General features: G+C 40.4%; 1 protein-coding gene across 2 annotated transcripts in view; it reads right to left on the reverse strand.

Annotated features, from left to right (window-relative positions):
• Nucleotides 1–15794, reverse strand: part of BEGAIN (brain enriched guanylate kinase associated) — a 161311-nt gene that overhangs the window by 104925 nt on the left and 40592 nt on the right. For both annotated transcript variants that reach the window (XM_066321893.1, XM_066321892.1), the window contains one exon: nucleotides 10846–10874. In XM_066321893.1, coding sequence (XP_066177990.1) covers nucleotides 10846–10874 — 29 coding nt within the window. The remainder of the gene's footprint in view (nucleotides 1–10845; nucleotides 10875–15794) is intronic.

Below are 15794 nucleotides of genomic sequence, written 5' to 3' on the forward strand. Positions count from 1 at the left end.
AGTAAAAGTTGTTTTTTACACTGGACCGTGGGAGGGTTATCACTGCATTAAAAAAAAAAAAAAAAAGGATGGTTTTAGATGAAAATAAATTTTCTTAAAAGCAAAGTGCATTGACCCAAACTACCTAGATTAACACTGTTTTTCTCAAATAGCTCCAAGTCACTGTGTGCTGGAATTAATGGGACATCTCTCTTGGAGTTTTTTCTTTTACATTTAGATGATATTCACTTCTAGTTTGCAAAGAAAACCCTCCAGAAGGTCACAGCATGTGAAGCCCATCAGTTCTGGTAAGTGAATCTGCTGAGGCTTTATCAATTTAAAAGGCACAACACAGTTTATAGGAAAGCAAGTTGAAGTCTACGGTTACTATAAAAATCTGCACCAACAGCTTTGTCAAGGTGGAGGAAAAAAATGTTCATGTCTTCAGAAGTTACCATTATCTAGAACTTTTTTGCATTATATGCAGTAGACAAGACAGCTTTAGTCCTCTGAAGTGACATTTGTTAGCAGAGTACATGTTTAGTGCTATAATTTAATGCATTTTTAATTTCTCAGAAAAAAAAAATCCTGACTTTTAGGTTGTGATTTCTCTTGTTGATTGAGAAGGAGAGAAGTGGGGCGGAGAGGGAGGGAAGTTGCTTTGCTACTAAACAGTATAGGTCAGATAAATTTGGCCCAAAGAAACTCACGTCAGTCTCCTCTACCTGTGACTCATTTCTTCCCTCTCCTGCTCATATGGTCTGTTGCCAGAGCTACCCTTTGAATTATACAAAGGCCTAATTAACCTTCTTCATGGAAAAGCCAAGACTTTTGGTCCTTCCTTCACGTGGAACTGTGATCTGTTGTGTATCTCCTAGAGGCTTCCTGCTCTTGGTCCCTTCTGTAGTGAAAGAGTTTTATAAAAACATTTGATGTAAAGACAGGACACTGTCAGTGTCTCGTGAAAAAATAAATCAGGAACGAAAGCCCATGAAAATATGCTTTGGGAGACTTCTCTGTTGGGAATGTCTTTTTAGCAAGCAGGCTGCAGTAGTCCCAGCTGCAGAGCAAGATTACTGCTTCGCCTTCCACAAGTGAGAAAACAGAAAATTCCATCATTGACATTACTTTTATCAGCCCTGTTTACCTGGGGGCCTGCTGAAGCTTGTCAGATATCTAGGGGCTCCAGAGCAAAGACTGGCATTAACTGGGTGTCCTGGGTTGAAGTATAGGATGTGCACAAAGTATCCTGTCACTATCTTCAAGAACTGATGAATCCAATTGTTGAGCAGTGCTCTTCCCAGGCCCTCCTCCCTCTGGGGTGCCTTCAGTTAATGGCCCATCAATGCCTTGCCCCATGACTCATAGATAACTCCCTCCAGGAGCTATCTTTCTTTAATGGGCCATCAAGGACCTCCTGTATGACTCATCATCCCAGTGTGAGATGCTCCACCCATGGGGAGGAGCCAAGCATTTTCACTTGGATATAAGCTGAGCTTTAGGACAATACAGCCAGTGCTTACTCACTGGATTCCCAGAGGACCAGCACTACCAGATCTTTCTACAAGATCTTTCTATAACGTCACTGCTTCAGGAAGACCACCTCACTTGGACAGCTTCCATCACCCTGCTCAGGTTATATTCTGACTCTGTCAGTGGTCTTTTTATTATTGCATTTATTTTATTTTACGTCTTTTCCCTTTTTTTCTCATTGAATTGTATTTTTGGCTCGGAGCCTCTCACTTGGTTTTCTTTCAAACCACTACACTGGGCTGCTCTAGACTACATCTCAAAATGTGGGCTGAAAATCTACCTGGAAACCTGCCCCTCGTGCCCATCCCACTTGGTGACATTGGTACAGTAACAACTGGGATAAACTGGGAAATGTATTTCTTTTCCAAAGGCTCATGAAGGCTCAGAACTGAAGGGGAACTGGAGAAGTTCAAGCTTGTCAGGGTCTTGCTGCTGATGGGGCTTGAGAGTCCAGGTGTTTCCTTTGCCACATGGCTCTGCCCAGCACTTTGTCTGCAGAGCTGCAAGGAGATGGCAAAGTGGGATTTGAGGGCCAGCTGCTGTGCAGATTTGGACAAAGATAACCCAGGCCAGTCATGCACCCCTTTTAGCAACAGCCTGTCTATGAATTCAGCACTGGAAAGGAGTAGGACAGAGAACCATTTGGGCTTGTGTAAAAACTTCCTGGTCAGTGTTGTGACTGGGACAGATAAATTTTTCTGTGTTTTGAGGTGTGCTGTTGTTTTCCAAGTAATTGCTTAAATATTATTGCTACTCTGTCTTTCATCACTCTACTTACATTGCTTTGGGCTAGTTTGCTGTTTTTCTCATTTTTGCCCAGTCTTCAGAGTATTTGACTCAATCTCCTTCTTTATTTCTTGGTCTCTTATAAGTCTAAATCTTAATGCAAATAAAAATAAAAGCATATTTTTTATTCATAAGCTGAGAGTCAAAAATAAACATAGTTTATTTTTAATTCAAACAGAACTGTTTTAGTGTTATAGATAGTTTGAATGTAGCCTCAAAAATCCAATTTCCCTATAGAAAACAGCACTTGCCTCATCATGAGTTGCTGTCCATGAATATACCTCATTACTAGTTTCACACTGAATTGATAAGCATATCAGGCACAGCTGCAAAATATTTATTTTTCAGCCACTCATGGATTTGCTTTAAATCTTGGAATGTACTTGGTACACCTTGGTCTGGACTATTTCTGATTAACTCCTTGGAAGTCTTCCTTGTTACAGGACAGGGATAGGCTTCATAAAAGGAAGAAATCATACCTCAAAGGGCAAGTGAGCCAGCACTTAAAAACTTAGTTAAATACATGCATGCAAAGTCACGTGCCACACATTTAGTGCTACTTAAATGTAATTTCAAACACCTACATCTGTAGAACTTCTTAGCAGTAAGGCCAATTATGCAGATATATAGGCAATTTCTTTTTTTGTCTCTAGACTACTCTGTACAGGTGAAGTACTGAATACTGTGTTAATTTGTGCAATACCTTAGTTAAGCCAGCATCCCTGACTTAAATAGCAGCAGAAAGATTTAATACTCTTTAAACTAGAAAGCACAGAAAAGAGGAGTGCTGATTGCTTCTCCCTTCAAATTGTCTGCTGCAAGAATGAGCTCTTTGGGCTGTGTCAAGGGAAAAGATTAAGTAGCCATTCATTGCTCAGAATTCCGGTACAGTTCTTGGAATGCCTCAAAAAGAGAGCAAATTCTTAAACTGCTCCTTTTGTCTAAATGGCAGTTCCAGCTAACAGAAACATAAAATGAGCTCATGTGCTTGACCTGATTTGTATGGAAGCTTCAGAGTTAAGGCCTTTTGCTCTCACATGGATTTGAAACTGGTCTTGAACAGAAGGCAGCAATTTGGAGCTGCTGAGTCATGAGAGATTCTTGTGAACATGAGGGTCTTTGTAGAACAGCAGTGACTCCCTGAAGAGCTCAATGGTTTCCAAAAAAGTTTGAAACGCCTCTTTTCTATGACATCCTCCTCCTTCTTTTGAAAATGGGAAAAATCAAGGCAAGGTGGTAAAAATTTGCATTTTGCTCTGAGCAGCTGAAATGGCATTTGTACAGTCATGATGTCCTAGAATGTCATGTAAGTAAATCAGCCACTGCTGTGCCAACAACACGCTGCTCGAATACTGCTTGTCTCTTAGATGGAAGTCTGCTGCATGAGTTGTGTGTATATGTTCACTTGAACACAACTTCTGTTTTGGTTTTGCTGACACGGTGACAAGTTGATTTTTTAATGATTTTCAGAGCTTAAAAAAAGGCATATGTGAAGAAAGTCATGCTTTAAGGAAGGATAGAGCTGCGTGTGACATGCCCTCACTTTTATCCCAATGCAAACATTACTACGAAGAAATGTGCAGTGTCTCTGCACTGTCCAGTGAGGTGGATCATGTTTCTCCTGGAAGAGCTGAGTAACAACAGTTGTGCAGCTCACATGAGCAGTAGTCACACACATGAGAGAAACCCTTGAAGGAGCTGCAGGAACTTATGATCCTGCTGTTCTGCTGGAGGGCTCTGTGTATTATACGATGTTCACATTCATGAAGTCCAAAAAGCATGGTTACACCTCACTATCTGCTGTCTATTTTTCAGCACATTGTACTTCTTGCTAAGCTGGCTTTAGGTCATCACCAAAACAAAGATAATTCAGTCTTTTCAATTTTTTTAATGTGAAAAGCTTAACAGTTCTGATATACTTCAGGTGCTTCTGATTTTTAACGAGCACTGCATCAAATGTGGTGATACAGTTTTTATTTGAATGCATTCTGAAGTCACTTGTGTGTAAATCAAGAATTGATTGGTAAATTAAATTGCCTCAGCCATGCCAGCAGCAGCAGAGCTGGAAATTGCAAAAAGCCTGTAATAAAGAGTTGCAGACAAGTTATCTCCATTCTTTCATCAGTCTGTGAGCTGTAGCAGCAGCAAGCATTCAAAATCTACTTGATTTCATCACAGAGCACACTCAAGTGCAGTTCATGAACTGTACTGTCCTTGAACCATCTGGGGTTCATAGCATGAAACCTCTTACATTCTTCAGCTTATAAGATTGTTTTGTTACTGCTGCAGTTGCTGCCACTGTTTTCTTTGCAAGCTGCTGCTTTCAGTATTCAGCACATACCCCCAGTAGCTCTGGTCAAATTGCTTACATAAACTGAAGCTTAATAGCAATAAAGGAGATGCATCCAATTTCCCCACTTTTGAATTTCATAGAATCATGGATAATTGTGACTTTGGAGCTTGAAGGGGGAGAGCCCAACAACAACAAAAAATGAAACTGTTCTGTAAGTTCTGCTCCTCGTGAGACAAAGTTCCAAACTTATTGCAAGCAAAATGGAATTTTCCTCCTTTTTTTTCTTGAATACTTGTCCAAAATGCCTCTTTTAATTTATTTCTCTTTTCTGAGAAGTGCATGGCATTGCTCAGTGATGCATTTTGCCTTGCAAGAAAGGGGTAGGCAGAACATTATTTGTAAGCTAGGCATCACTGAGGTCCAGCCTCTTCCCCATGACTCATTGCAGCTCCTGGCTGATGGCATGGCTCATCTACTCCTACCTACTTCCTTGGTCTCTTCAGATGTTTGCTCATCACCCACTTGTCCCTGCAGGCCACTTTACACAGCTCTACCTGGTCTCATTCAACTTGAATTTGTTCTGCCCTCTGTTTCTGTCATGTTTCTTGTTTGGTAGATGCTTTTGCTTCACTCAGTATTTATCTAGAACTAGAGGATGCTTGTTACATCTGCTGATGGGGACATTCCCTGCCTGCTGACATCACTGCCTTTTAGATCGTTCTTCTAAGCAGCAGACAGAAGCTCAGGGCACAGGACTGTAGGACAGCATAGCTGCAACACCCTTTCCTCAGCTGAAGTAGTGCTGGTTTGACTGACTTGCACAGGCAATAATAATAGTGGAAATTAGGTATGATAAACTGCACAAGCATACTGTGCTTCTGACAACACTCACGAAATTCTCAGCGGTACTGGAAGAGGTAGATCAGCACGGCTCTGTGCCTCAGCCAACCCAAATCCCAGGGATATAGTTCCCCTGGGGGCTGTGAATATCTCTGTGCGTGTCCATTGCTCCCATTGCTATGTTTGACAACCACCAAACTCAAAACTGAGTGCAGTCTCAGAGGGAGAGAGAGACATGCTTTAGCTACAGTCACACCTTGGATGGCAGCATGAACAAACCAGATGTGCTGAAAACAGCACTGCAGGGCTGTCACTGCTGCTGGGACTGCCTGGCAGATAAAAACAGCTTTCAAAACAGAGAAAAAAATTAAAACCTGTTTTACCTGCTGGAATATATGTTAGGCAGCTTTTTTATCCTTTTCCTTTTCTTCTTTATCTTTCAGAATGCACCCAAAATTTACCTACCTTGATGACTTTTTACCATCACCTCTAATGACCCCCAACTCATGGCCCTTTCATGCTAGCATTTCCCTATGCTCTATTTCTTCTGAGCTTGCCCTGTTCCATCCCTTTGCCTGTGCCTGCAGCTGGGGTTTCACATCCCAGCATCAACTAGAGCCTGAAGACACTGCTGAGCAGATGGTGGAGCTGCTTCTTGCACAGCCCTGCTGCTGTCCTGTGGCATTTTGCTTCTGTACAAGACAGTGGCTCCCAGCATATCAGCTGTGGATGTGAAGATCAGACCTAGGGTGAAGTAAACCATGTTTGTTTGTTAACTTTCTGAGGAAAAAAAATCCTCCCCTTGTGTTTAAGTATATGATAAAATTAATGTAGATACAGCCTGAGAGAGGAATAAGGACAAGGTGGGGAATGGCAGGAAATTGCAGTGTGCTCATTAGCATATGAAGAGGGCTATATTTATACCAAGTGCAAGGAAGGCAGCATGATCAGGTGGGTATTTAAGAAGGTATTTACATTTCCAGCAAACCATGGCAGAGGCTTTTCTCTAGAACTGCATGTGCCTCTGATCTTCCTTTTGAAGAAACCAGTATTCCTTCCTTACCACAGATGAACTCAAACTTGCTTGAGAAAAGTCCAAGTCTAAAAATTCAAGAGACTTGGATCAAGCTGCTGACTTACTACCAGCTGTGTGTGCAAAACAAACCACTTTGCTTTCATATGTTCTGAAACAAGGACTACAGTGAAATGAAGATGTTAGCTCACAGGTTCCTTGAGGCACGGGTCACTTTTATCAGAGATCCCTGGGTAATTAGTAAAGTGCCCCTACTGACACCACCAAAATAAAGTAATCCTCAGCTGAGGAGTGCCATGACTATACTGTAAAGTGGAAACTCAGCCTCCTTAGAGGCACTGTGAGCCTGGCAGTTGGTGATGGTGATGATGTGTCCTGTTTTGTGTACTTTTAGACATACAGTTCAGCCTGTTGTGGATCTTGAAAGCTTAGAACTAAGAATATTGATTTATAGAGTTTCTGAATTGTCACTGAAATTTTAGGAGTGTATTAAATAAAAAAAAGAAAATGCTTTTATTGAATAATATCCGTCTCTTTAAGTGACATTTCCTGTGGAGTGAGATATTCTTCAGTGTGAGGAACCCAAGAAGCTGGTCAATATTTGTGTATAAAATATTTCCAGATTTCTGTTTTGCCAAACCTTACATCATCCTCACTAGAAAGTTTGAATATTACAACCTGTATTTCAAGCAGGATGGAATGGAAGCAGTTGGAATGGAGTCTGTACTGGAGTTGAAGTGTAACTGGTCTTTCATTTGCACATATAACCATTCTGTGGGTTCAATCTGACTTAAAGGAGTAGTTTCCAGTGTACTGGCAAATTTTTGTGCCAGCCACCACAGACTTACAAGGCCTCAGGCTTGGAAGGCTTGTGCTTCTCTTGCATATATACACCAAAGATAGCCCATTGTTGAGTCAAAATAAGATAGTATAAGTATATTTGAAATTCACTTTATTAACTAAGATTTCAGTCCTTGTTTATAGACATGAAAAAGAACCAGATCCAAAAAACTGTATTTAAAAGGTTGGAGTCAGAAGTAATTAATGCTTAAAGTGACTCTATAACCATACACAGCCAACCTACATAAGTGCAGATCCTCAAGAGGTTTGTGATTAGCAGTTAGCCTTACTTCTGCCTCATATATTGCTACCTTGAGATGTAATGAATACTGTACTGCTAAGAATCATTTACAGTGAGTAGATTTCATTGCAAAACCTGATTTTTTTCAGCCAAAGTTTTAGCACAAAACTGCTTGTTTCTACTTCTAGAGGAAGGTGTCCCTGTGTCAGCCTAAATACTGACAACTTCCCACCTCTGCTTCCTACTGCTCCTTCCACACATAACTCCGTCACAGCAAGCCCCTGCCGAAAAGGACACCATGTGACATTGCAGGTCACAGCAGCTCCTTGGTCTGCAAGAAGAATTATTGCTGCGTTATGTGAGACGAATCACATTGTTCTGGACAGATTCTCAGCAAAGGAATGCAACAATAAGTCTTGTACTAGTTTGCACTATTGCTTGTGCTGCCTGGCTCAATAATTTTATGGCTGAACAAAGCACGAGCCATCAGTGGATCAATTTTTCAGGCTCCTGCATTCAACCCTCTCTCTGAATGGGCCTGGCTACCCCAATCCTGGGGGTGCCCTAGATGGGTCCCCATTCTCCTGGGCTGGAGAATGAACAAAGCTCACACAAAGACTTACAGAGCTGCCTTCATAAAATGTTTGGAACTGTAAACTCGCAAGGACTGTCACCTGTTCTTACTTAAAAGACTTTCTTCTCTTAAAGAGCACTATGGAATGCAAACCTCTGTTACTCTAACTCTGAACGTTTTCAACCTGGCTTCACTGTCCTGTGGTTATGCACCTTGCTCCTGATGTCCTGTTTCTTTAACAAGGTTTGTTTCCTTTTTGCTCATTACAGAACCCCTTTCTCCTCCCTCTGTTGCAGGAGCCTTGTATCCTTCATGCACCCCAGATCTACCCTCTAGCCCTTGGGCAACACCATCCCAGGTGATGTAGGATGGCAAATCCTCATTGTGTAGCAAAAAAAGAGTGGGGCAGGAGCTGGGCACAGGAGATAGGACAGAACGCAATGAAGTATCACGTGGGAATGGCTTTTCCATGTTACACTGGTTTCTGTGTATAACAAAAAATACCTCTTTCCTCCCAGCCTGCCATTGTCCTCTCTTTTCTTTCTTTCTTCTCCTAGCTTCAGGTTATATTTCTTCATGACCTCTCTGAAGCCACTGTGGTTAAAACACAGGGTAATTTTTTTTTTTTTTTTTTACCTGGCTATCACACTTTGATAAGTTTAGAAAAAAAAAATCTCATTCTCTCCAGGATGAGTTTACCAGCTATTTAAGATAACAACTCCAGATAGTTTCCTTAAACTGCCAAGGATTCTGTCTGTTTGCATCCAAGAGAGTGAGTGTTGACAGGGAGCCTGGAGAAGTTTGGGACAGAGCAGTGAAGCTTCTGCACTGGGTCCTGCTGGTTCGCAGCTTGGTTTGCTTTTTGGATAGGAGCACAGGGAGCTCTGGAACTGGCCTCACACCTGCTGGAGTGACCGGGACAAACCTCTGCCAGAAACAACCTTTGCAGACAAGAATTTATAACAGAAAATTTCTTTAACAAACTTCTGAGAGAGCCTGGTCCTTATTTGTGGAGTTTATGTGAAGCTCCTACTTCATTTCAGTGGGGCAGGGTTGACTTTTCTATCTGTGTGGTACTCAGGGAGCACTGAGGTAAAGACTAGCAAGCCTGACACCTGCAAAATTGTGGTGTTTGGAAAATGGAACTTTATGAATGTTTATTCTAATCATACAAAATTCTTCTGTTTTTTTTCTCTACATTCTGCTCATTCTCCTGGGCTCTGCAGCCCATTATTGTAAAAGAGGCAAGACTAAAAGCAGAGGCCAAGGTATGCTCAAGAATGCATTACAAGTATTAGATTGCATTTGTGCACACATGCTTATTGAGCAAACATGTAAATATATATTCACTTGCATCTTCTAAGAGAGTCATTCATGACCCAAGTGTGCATACACTACAGCTGATTGATTGGAATTTTTATTAGACACCAGTCTGCATGCTTAGGCACTTTCTCAGGCATTACTCAGGAAAAACTCACAGCTTTAACATTACAGTGCTCAAATACATGAAAATCTATGATGCATTGAATAGTGTTTCTCCTTCAGCACAGAAGTTAAAATACTTCTGTTGTCATGAGCCTCTACAAAAGTAGTGCTTTAAGTGCTTTAAAAATGCATTCTTAACAACTTTTGGACATGCATCTTCAAGTCCACTGTAAGAGACAACCTCCTTTGCCTCAAAAGAAAAACAGGAATCTGTTTCCAGCCCAGAATTCATTAAACACTTGATCAAATTTCTGTTTTACATTTACTATTTCTTCCCCAGTTATTTCTAGAATTTCAGAACTTTTCTGCTTTTCTAATAGCTCAGGATAGCCATTCCAAACTGAAGGAATCTAAAAAGTTGTTCTTGGACAACAGTTGTCACTAACCAGAATTATCAGGTTCGGAGAAGGAATTTAGACTTGTCCAATAAAACCAAGTGAGATCATGGCCAGTAAATTTGGTTATGAAAAGAAGTTCCATAAAGTATTTAAAGGATAGTAAAAAGTTAATCTCTTACACATCACTTTGATAATGTGTTAGTAGACAAGGTTTTACTAAATTTTAATTCATTTATTAAAAGGGCTAGAATGCTTTCTTCTTTCTTTTTCTTTCTCAACAACATACACGAAAGCAATATCCCACAAAGCAGACTTGCACTAGGACATGAGATGGAAAACTTATGTTATAAAACCCATCTCCTTTTGCTTAAAGCAGAGAGATGTTCTGAGAAACTGGTACAGTATGACAACAATTTAAACACAGAGGAGACGAGATTTATCCGGCTGGTATACAATATAAAACAAAAATCGAACACCAATGTTACAGTGCTATATTGAAACAAACCACATTAATTAGATGCTTTGAAGTCAAGCCTATATTTTCTTCAGCTTTTTCATGAATTATTGATCCACTTTCCTCATTAAATGGAATGGCAGGCTCTTGCAGTAAATGGACAAGTGGCTACAACATTTATATAATCAAATATGCTCTGCATCTGGCAATAAAACATGTTTGTGTGTAAAACATGCTTTCTCAATTGACATCCCTGCAAAATAGACTTACTAGAACAACCACATTTCTTTTCTTTTGTCTCTAAAGCACAGCTTGCCTTGCATCATCATGCAATCCAGTATTCTACTCTGATTGTATTAAGCAAAATATTTTCCAAGAGCCTGTATTGTGCATTGTGCAACAGAACATTTCTTCTCTATAATGAGATGTAAATAAACTGTCTCACTTACCTTATTTTCTCCATTTCTGCCGCAGAGGCCTACAAGAAATCAAATAATAGGAGCAAGTGAATGAAAGAAAACATTCACTCTGCAGATTTATGCATAGTTAAGGCTTTCCGAATGCTTCTCGACAAGTGGCTACAAAGCGCCGGCGAGCGAGCCCCACATCTGCATTAGCCGAAAAAAACGCCGCCAGCTGAAGTGGGGAATAAAGCCGAGCGCAGTGGGAGCCCGCTGTACCCACGAGCCATGGGCACCAGAATGACTCAGTTGTAGCGCTGAGGCAGAAAACGGGGAGGGGAAAAGAAGAAGAAGAAGGGGAAAAAAAAAAAAAGGGGCGAAAAAGCAAGCTGCAGCAAGTAACAGGTTAGTGAGCCTCCTGGGTTTCCCAGGGAAAGTTGAATTGCCGTGCTACCCTCTGTGCGGTGGGCATGGCAGCGGGCTGGGCTGGCGGGGATTGACAGTGACTTCATCACACGTGAATTTGGAGCTCAATTCATCATCTTTCGCAGAGCTCGACAGATGGAAGGACACGAGCTTGCCTTCTTAGTGGGAGTTTCGAGTAATCAAATTACTTTCCTCAAGTAATACACTATCTTGACAATTAGCATCTCAATACATGGAGGCGCCTGGTTAACCCTTCCGCTGCTGCTGCCCCGCCTGCAGCTCCCGGCGCCTCCCCGGCTCCTGCCCCGCCGCGCTCCCCTTCACCCTCCGCCCGCCGCTCCGCTCTCCCGCGGACACAGCGGCTCTCCTCGCATCCTCACTGACCCGGCACAGCCCTGGGTGGGCATGTCATTCATCTGCCTGCCTTCTTTTTACCCTATGGATGCTGTAAATTCATACTCCTATAGCACGGAGACGCGTTAATTTCTCCAGCATTACTTATATCCAAAGCATAGTCTTGTTAACCCTTTGGGTTTGGTTTTTTTTACCATTATCTCGCGCAGATCCCAAATAGATGCTCCCGTTTCATTTTAGCACAGCACTGGCACGGAATCTCATCTGTTCTCCCAGTCCCGCTTTATTGTAACTAAGGAAGGAGCACTCAGAGCAATCTTGCAATCTCTAGAGCCAGATAAATCCTAGCATCACAGAATCTCTTATTTATACTGAAAGCATTGGCCATTAATCATAAGCACTTTAGACCTTATTGATGAATGGCTAACAATCATATTTGAGTATGAAATAAATTAAGGATTAAAAATAGAGAAATGTAAATTTAATCAGTTAACCAGCAGGAAATTTATCAAACTGCCTAATAAAACATCCCAAATGACAAATTGTTGGTTCTTCATCGGGTCACTTGTCTTCCCTTTTCCTCATTTACTTTTGATTTGCCCATTACAGAAGTTGTCAGTCAGACTGGTGTTTGCTTGACTTGCTGGTAATTTCTGATGACAAACATTAAGGATTTTAGCCATTCACCATAACTTGGTAGGCAGGATGCCAGCTGAAAGAAAAGCCCTCCTCAGTGTCTCAGTAACAGATGTAATGCATGTTTACATGGTCCTTGCTAAGTTTGAAGCACAAGGTTGTCTGTGGAATCTTGAGATCAAAAATGGAACCTAAGGACCCATAATTGCTTTCTCTAATTTATCTCTGTCCATTGAATCCTGCATATTCTGTAGTACGCAGGAAATAGATTCGACATTGCTGATCAGAAAATGAAGCACAGAGGCTTTCTCTCTGGGCACGAGAAGCTACTGGCAGACCCATGGTGTTGCCAGCTTGGCTCTCCAGACATGAACTCCTCACCATGGCCCTGCTCATCACATTCCTTTAATTCTGGGGGAGATGACCTAGCTCTTTTGCAAGGCTGCTCACTATTTCTTTGCCTTGAACTCTGAGAGTGACTGTGAAGACAGGGTACTTAGAGTATCTGATTTCAGAACTTCTATTATGGCAATATCTGCAGACATAAAGGGAAGATACCTGGCCTTGCTTTTGCCTAGAGTTTTTTATAAATGCTGCACTCATGGGGTCAGTGTGGGGGTTGCTTTGTGTGATTAAATCAAAGTATTGAGAAGAGGAGCTGTAGACTGATGTTTTGGTGATACTCATCTGTGAATGCAAGTGAGTCATTGGCTGCCAATCCTGACAGGAAATTAGTAGGGAGAAAAAAGCACGGCAAATGCCTAACACTAATTCAAACAAGAAAACTAAACCAAGCTGCAATTACTTTTTTATTTTTTTTTTTCCTGGTAGGATTTTTTTATCTCCTCAATGTAAAAGCTCTTTGTTCCTTGTAATATGGCAAATTTTCCTTCAAACCATTGTGGATGTTCTACTCTGCCTTTCCCTGGCAGGTTGTGCAGTAAAGAGATGCCTCCTCTCTGAAGTGGAAGCTGAGGGTTCAGATCAATCCTCCTTGAGGAGGATGCTCTGCCCAGGAGGGGCCTCTCTGGGCTGCAGCACTGCAATGTCCAGTCACGTCTTTTGATGGGGATCCACTTCCAGTAAATAGCAGGAGCACAGGACAGGACTACAGCATCTTCTGCTGTATGTTCTTCAGCAGATCACCCTAGCTTTCAGCCTAGGGAGTCAAATGAGCATGTAGATACTAGAAATGGTGGAAAAAAAGACAGGAGCGTCTCTAGACACAGCTTTCATCCCAAGCAGTTTATTTTCTCAGATAGCTGTGTCCCTTAGAATGGCAATTTTTATTTCCTCTTTTTCTTCTCCTTCCATTTCTTCCTCTTCTCCATATTTAATTTTTTTCTTTTTTTTTTTCTTTTTCCCCCAAAAAAGCCTTAGCAACTCACAACTATTTTAAACTATTAACTACTATCTGTTTTTCTGAACCAGCTTTGTAATCGCAAGGTGACATTTTTACTATGGCAAAATTCCTGGTCCTAGGCAGATCCCTGCCATTGATTTAGCCTGTGGGAACTTAAAGGTTGCATCATCCTCCCACTGCTGTCTATGAAGGCTCCTATCTGAAATGTCTCACTGAATTGATTTATAAATATATTCTAAACAGCTCTGCATTGGCCACTTTAAGGATAAATCTTATCCTTAAAGTCTTATGGGACCTATTTCAAGCAGATAGACCAAAGTAAAGGTTGGTGCAAGAACGTCTTTAATGGTAAGTCATCCATAAATTGTTGCTTGCCAGTGCGTTGATTCATTCCAAGTGATTCTTGATGCCTAAACTGAAGCTGCGTGATCTTTAAAATTAATATTTTAAATTAAGATCAGTAATTACTTTCGATTATAAAAATTATTTACATTATTTTAGACAATATCAATTCAGTATGACTAAAGAATTTATTTAATTTGTCTAAAAATAACAATTTTTGCTTTTAATAAAAAGCTTGGTCTGAGTAACTCAATAGCCTATGTTTCTAGATGCAGTCTCTTTACTTAAAATACTAAGACATGTTTGAATATTTTAATTTTTACAGACATACTTGGTATGGCAACTCTGCCTGGAAGCATTTTTGGGCAATGCTTAATAATATTGATAGAAACCTGATTTTTTTCTGAGTGTTTGAAGGAGCCAAGTGTGATACAGTGAACAACTACCAAGACTCACTTATTTTGGATGTGTTAAACATTTAAAAGTCCATTTTGGGGCAGATATTTAAAAAAACAATCAATTACTTTCTTTTTTTTTCCTTAAATATAACCCCCCACCTCTCATTTATTCTAGATTGCAAGTTGACATTCCTTGATATCCTTTGAAAGCAAAGTAATTTGCTGACCTGAATGAAAGCATGGATGCTCTTAATGGAAACCCCAGAAAATTTTACTCTCCTTTTTTTCCCCTCTTTAGAATATGGTTATTGCCTTTTAGATAGCATGACAACCTCTGGGCTGTTCTCAAGTTAGCCGAGTGAATGAAGGATACTGTGATCCCCTAATTTTTTATCTTTCTATGCTTCATTTATGAGTCAAACAAGCTCAAGACAATGGCAGAATATTTTTATTCATTGACATAGATAAAGCCTAGCATAGTGATCCAGTTATCTGGGGTTTTTTATATAATCAGTGTCTATAGTATTGATTATTGAACCTAAACATTTTTTAATGAAAAAGTCATTCTGATGGTCTATCATTCTATTCAGTTCACATTGTGTTTATGTTTTATTTCCTTTATGATCCTTTTTGAGGAATAAGCAATCATGAGATTTCAGATCTTTCAGATGTCTAACGAAATTTCGTTCCTCTAAAACCTTGAGGTTAATTTTCATCCTTCTACATCTGCCCAATGAAAAACAAGAAGTACCCTGGAGGTGAGTTGTTTATTTTACTTATTATCTTCTTTTTTCTTGGAAAAAGCTGTTTGATTTTAGAGGGAGGGACTGGACCCAGAGTGTGGCTCAGTGCTCACCAAGTCTTCCCACTGTGTTCAGTGACTTTGGAATCCCATGTTGGCTTGTACCAAAGCTACCAGAAAAGAAAGAGTAGCAGGAAGTTACTGCCACTCGTTTATTCTGACTGTTTACTCAGACTTGTTTATTATTGTAGAAGTTACTTCTATTTCTTTGTTGAGAAAAGCTGTAAATGAGAGCTCATTCACAACTAAAGTTGTCTGGACTTCTGGCATATTTGTAAACTGCCACATGTTTTCAGTCCAACCATATTACTTCAACATTCTTTTGTGCTCGCTGTTGTAGTAATGTGTTATTGATAGAAACCACCGTGGTCCTTTTTCCTTTCTTCTCCTACAGAGAACAAGAGTTAAAGATTTGATTTAATAAAAATGACAGACTACATAATTTGATAGGATCAATCTTTAATTAGATGTTAATCAATTTTTACAGATTTCTTTTGTTGGCTTTAAAGTACCACTCAGGCAATGCCCAAAGAAAGACTAAAATTTAATCTATAGAAACTTTAAAAGAGCTGGAGGAAGTGTCCATTTGCATTTGATTGTATTAAATGTATCTGATAGATGTTTATGAAAAAAGAATCATCTTTCTGTAAAACTTTGGCCTGGAATTTTCACGGAG

This window comes from Sylvia atricapilla, chromosome 6 (genome assembly GCF_009819655.1).
Source record: "Sylvia atricapilla isolate bSylAtr1 chromosome 6, bSylAtr1.pri, whole genome shotgun sequence".
NCBI classification, from domain to species: domain Eukaryota; kingdom Metazoa; phylum Chordata; class Aves; order Passeriformes; family Sylviidae; genus Sylvia; species Sylvia atricapilla.